Source organism: Prosopis cineraria, unplaced genomic scaffold (assembly GCF_029017545.1).
Source record: "Prosopis cineraria cultivar Desert tree isolate PC_DT_omini unplaced genomic scaffold, ASM2901754v1 PC11, whole genome shotgun sequence".
Lineage (NCBI taxonomy): Eukaryota > Viridiplantae > Streptophyta > Magnoliopsida > Fabales > Fabaceae > Prosopis > Prosopis cineraria.
Genome location: NW_026555342.1, coordinates 27,821,787 through 27,826,693, shown reverse-complemented (window position 1 = coordinate 27,826,693; position 4,907 = coordinate 27,821,787). Strand labels below are relative to the sequence as shown.

Below are 4,907 nucleotides of genomic sequence, written 5' to 3'. Positions count from 1 at the left end.
ATAATCAAATTTATTAAAATTGTTTATAATTTTTATAAATATTTTATTTTAATAAATATAAAATAAAAATTAAAAATTAAACCTAAATGGTCCAGATCTCCCCCTAGATAGGAGGAAGGAGGAGATGCAGCGGAGAAAAGCCAACTCCCACAACTTAGGCACAGAGTCAAAGCATTCATTTCCATCGCAACCTAAGAAACGTATGTCTTATTTTTCGTGGGAGCTGTGGGATTCAGAATAAACACAAGCCACCACCTGATAAATATTTTTCTTGTGCTTTCCAATTTTCATTTGGGTTTGAGCTTTGCAATGGACACCTTCACCTCAGGTCAATTCATGAGAGACAATGAAACAGTCAGCTCCAATAGCAGTGACTTCAAGCTCGGATTCTTCAGCCCTTAAAATTCCACAAACCGCTATGCAGGAATCTGGTATCTTTCAGAATCCAACATCATCTGGGTAGCTAACAGAAACCAGCCAGTTTTTGATGCTTTTGGGACTGTCACAATCTCTAAGGACGGGAATCTTGTGATTTTGGACAGACAGAATATGACTGTCTGGTCCTCAAATGTTTCAAACATTGCAACTAATTCAATTGCAAGGCTTTTGAACACTGGGAATCAAATCCTCTCTGATAACAGCACGGGAGAAACTGTATGGGAGAGTTTCCAAGATCCTTCTAATCTTCTAGTTCCAAAGATGAAGCTCAGCATCAACGAAAGAGCTGGAGAGAAAGTGAAACTTACATCATGGAAAAGCCTTTCTGATCCATCTATTGGAAACTACTCTGCTCCTCTTGAACGCCCAGATGCTCCTGATGTCTTTCTCTGGTTTAATGGAACTCGCCCGTATGCTCGAACCGGTCCATGGAATGGTAGGATTTTTATAGGGTCACCCACAATGTCACCTGGGTATCTTTATGGATGGAGTGTTGGGAAGGAAGATGATGGAACTATTTATGTAACATTTAATTTTGCAAATGATACTACCTTTGCAGTTCTTGGCTTGAATCCACAAGGCCAACTTTGGACGGCATGGTGGAACAACAAAAGGGAAGTTTTGATGGAGGTGATTAATGTCACTTACTGTGATCTATATGGCGTGTGTTGGGCATTTGGAAGCTGCAATTCACAAAGTTCACCGATTTGTAGCTGTTTGAATGGGTATGAACCAAAGAATTTAGAGGAATGGAATAGGCAAAATTGGACTAGTGCATGCGTGAGGAAGAAGCCATTTCAATGTGAGGGGTTTGCAAATAGAAGTGAAGTGGAAGAAAAAGATGGGTTTGTATGGATTCAGGACAAGATTGCTGCACAAATGGAAAGTAGCAAAGGTTGGCGATGAAGAAGGGCGGCTGAGCTGATCAAAGACAACACCGTGTGCTGAAGGAGAAGGTCGAATCAAGTCAGATTTCACATATTTTTGCATGGTATTCTTCATCTATACAAAGACTACTGAAGTGAGAAAGGAAGAGAAGCTGGAGTCGATCAAAGTTTTGAGATCTTTAAGGGAGTGAGAAAACTGAGAGAGAAAGAAGAAGAGGAAGAGACCAAAAAATGGGGAGAGAAATACGAGTTTGAGGGAGCCACAGAGAACAAAGAAGACGGAAAAGGGTCAGAGCACGACACAAGAAAGGAGAGAAGCAGCTCTGGGATATCAAGAGGAGGAGGAGACGCTCTACAGGTTTTCTAATCTAACTATTTATAGATTTGGAATGCTTTATATTTGATTTCAATTTCTCATTTCCAAACAAGGTTAATGTTTAAATATCACAAAGCTTTTATCAGCGTTGGGGACCATGAGAAATTTTCAAACAAGAGATTGATGATTACTTGAGTGATCGTTTATGTGTGTTAGAACTTTTGGATATGAAATTTGGCTCTGTTTGGTGTTTATGGATGTAAGTGTATGAAATTCTGCCTCAGTGATTTATGTGGGTTTAAAACCATCTTTGTTAGAAGGATTGGAAATATGTTCTCAGTTGTTAAAGTGTTCTCAACTATTTTGATCTCATGAATTCTCTGTTTGAAGAAAATTTCAAAGGAAGTCCTTTGTGATGGTTTATTAACCAAGAATGTTTTCTAGAACTTCCATCTTTTGTTAGCTGCTGAGACATGTTCATGATTGTGAAGTGCATTTACATTACATCAAGATGATTGGGTTATATTAAATGGTAAAAAAAAAATAATGCAAGTAATTGGGACACCACATTGCATATTACATCACATCAAATCTTCCATTCTGGAGCATGGTATCTCAATCTTCATAACTTTGACATATGTCGTTGAGCCACAGTATGAAATGGCATGGCTTTGGTCTTTAAATATATCTACGTGACTTTTTATTTACCTGAAGCAGTGATGTGCTCATACATGGCTTATTGCATTCTCAACTCAACTACCGGAAACCTTCAAAATATCTATCTAAAAAAAGGTTCCATTAATAATGTTGCGTGTTTTCATTAATTTGAGGAGAGAGTTTGATTTTTAAATGCATAGCATTCCTTCTCAGATTGATTGAAATCGTGAACTGACATCCAATATAATAATAATAATAATAGTAATAATAATAATAATAATAATAGAAAATGTATTTATTCAGTATTTATCTGTTGCGTGAGGATTTTTAGAACCTCATTTAACATGATCTCATGCTGTGTGAATTAATCTTGATTATTTTACAGATGTGAGAATTAATCTTGATTATTGAAACATGGGTTTTGATGGCCTATTATTCAAATTAATAATTTTGTTCTTATCTTTTTTTAAATATAATTTAAATCAATTAAAAACATTTAAACGGTATCATGAAAGATTTGAAGAATCTCCATAGATATTTAGATTAATTGCCTTAGGATAATAAGCCCTCTCAAATGTCAGGTTTATTAATTTATATAGTAAATAAATAAATAGATATTGTAAATAACAATATAATAAACATTTGAAAAATTAATTAATTAAATTAATATATTTAAATTGTAACCATATTTACATGATTAGATCTTTTAGTTATGTGAGATTTCTGAATCTCTGTAGACCTGTAAGATAATCATATTACCGTGTGAGTTAATAAGACTTTATAAGTATAACAATTAAGATTTTTTAAAAAAAAGTAGAAATCATATATATATATATATATATAATATCAATATAGTTAAATAAACATTATGTAATCCTTTTATTATGTGAGTATTTTGAATCTCCTAGATATGCAGGATAATTATATTACTGTGTAAGTTAATAAAACTTTACAAATATGATGATTAAGATTCTTTTCTTATAATATGTATATGGATACTTAGAGAATTAATAAATAAATTAAGCTATTTGATTCTTTTATCATGTGAGATTTCAGAATCTTCATAAATAATAAGAATAATTATATTGTCATATAAGTTAATAAGATCTCATAAATATAACGATTAAGTTTCTAAAAAATTGCTCAAAAAAGAGAAAACAAACAATTTTAAACTCTTTTCCTTTTTCTTATTTCAAAATTTCACCAACAAAATTAGCTTCTCAAATTACATGAACTTTAATCTCAATTACAGGATAATAAGTCTCAGAGTCTAATTCTCGATCAATTGCGCCCTTGTAAATAAATAACTATTTGTTCATTTTTTAATGTTTTACACATGAATAAGAAAGGAAAATTAAAATAACTTTAAAGTCATATTAATTCAGTATAATCAACTTCAGGTAACCATTCTTACCAATAAATGTTGTAAGGTGCCTAATACCTTCCTTACACATAATTAACTCTTGAGCCTATTCTTTGATCATGCAGACTATCTTTATCTCACCTAAATGGGTTCCCAAGATTTTCATTAAAATTTGTTGGCATACTCCCATTCAATTGGCTTTCGCTTTAAAGGCCGAAACTTTCATTCTTATGTGTCATCCACGTCATGTTTTCAAGTGTGACAGTAACAATCCTAGTAAATAACTAAAAAGACATCATATTTGTTTTAATATATATTTTTAAAATATTAATACTTTAATATATATATATATATAATAATTTAAATATTATTAATATTAATAAATATTCGCACACAATTTACAAATCAACTTTTGAGATTTACAAATTCTTCAAAAATTACAGGTTAACGAGTGTATCTATGATTTTAAAAGGGAATGCATTTTTTTAATGAATAGTAGTAGTTGTTAAATAACGTTTATCTATAAATCTGAGACATGATAGTTGCGCTGTTAATTTGTAAAAGAGAATTTATAAAGTTTGGAGGAATAATTATAAATAATAATATTTAAATATTTAAATATTAATATTTTAGGAGAATATTATTAAAACACATTATGTTTTTAATTACGTACTAACTTGTGTTGGTGTCGATAATAGTAATCCGACAATCATCGGCAGCTAGTCAAATTGCTTATCATTTTGAAATTTTAATAACATCTATTTCTTGACAATTATTTCTAATTTAGTGAACTTAATCACTATTAATTTTCTATATGGTACTTATTTGAAATTTTTAAAATTTTTTAAGAAAAATTGAGATCCTTTTTTATATTATTTTGATTAACTAATAATCAAAGTTAACTTTTATAAACAGTAAGAGCATTATTACACCGTAATCAAAGATTTTAAAAGAGAACATGCAAATAATAATAATAATAATAATAATAATATTTCAAATGCTTTTAAACTTATAATTTAAAAGCAAAATTACCTGTTAACCTTATATTTATTGTGAGAGAAAGGGAATTTTAAAATCCCAAAGTAAGTTCTATTCATGTAGCAACCAATTTGATCATTGATCATGTTTAGCTTTCAAATCTAGTCAAGAAAATAATATTAAATAATGCGGTAGGTTGATCTCTTCTTACCATGGATTTATTACCCTATCTATAGGCAAAGCTCTGCCATCAGCTGGCCTCCCTGAT

The 4,907-nt window shown here is 30.9% G+C and overlaps 1 protein-coding gene across 1 annotated transcript; it reads left to right on the top strand.

Annotated features, from left to right (window-relative positions):
• Positions 1–309: 309 nt before the first annotated feature.
• On the top strand, positions 310–1,692 carry LOC129286415 (G-type lectin S-receptor-like serine/threonine-protein kinase At1g11330). The gene is made up of 3 exons (XM_054922376.1): positions 310–328; positions 425–1,333; positions 1,469–1,692. The coding sequence occupies exons 1-3, from the start codon at positions 310–312 to the stop codon at positions 1,690–1,692; spliced, it is 1,152 nt and encodes a 383-aa protein (XP_054778351.1).
• Positions 1,693–4,907: the final 3,215 nt, after the last annotated feature.

Bases quoted from the DNA above. Each gene is read 5' to 3' on its own strand.
- LOC129286415 (XM_054922376.1), top strand. The intron at 1,334-1,468 runs GTTGGCGATGAA...GAAGTGAGAAAG, and splicing joins ACAAATGGAAAGTAGCAAAG to GAAGAGAAGCTGGAGTCGAT.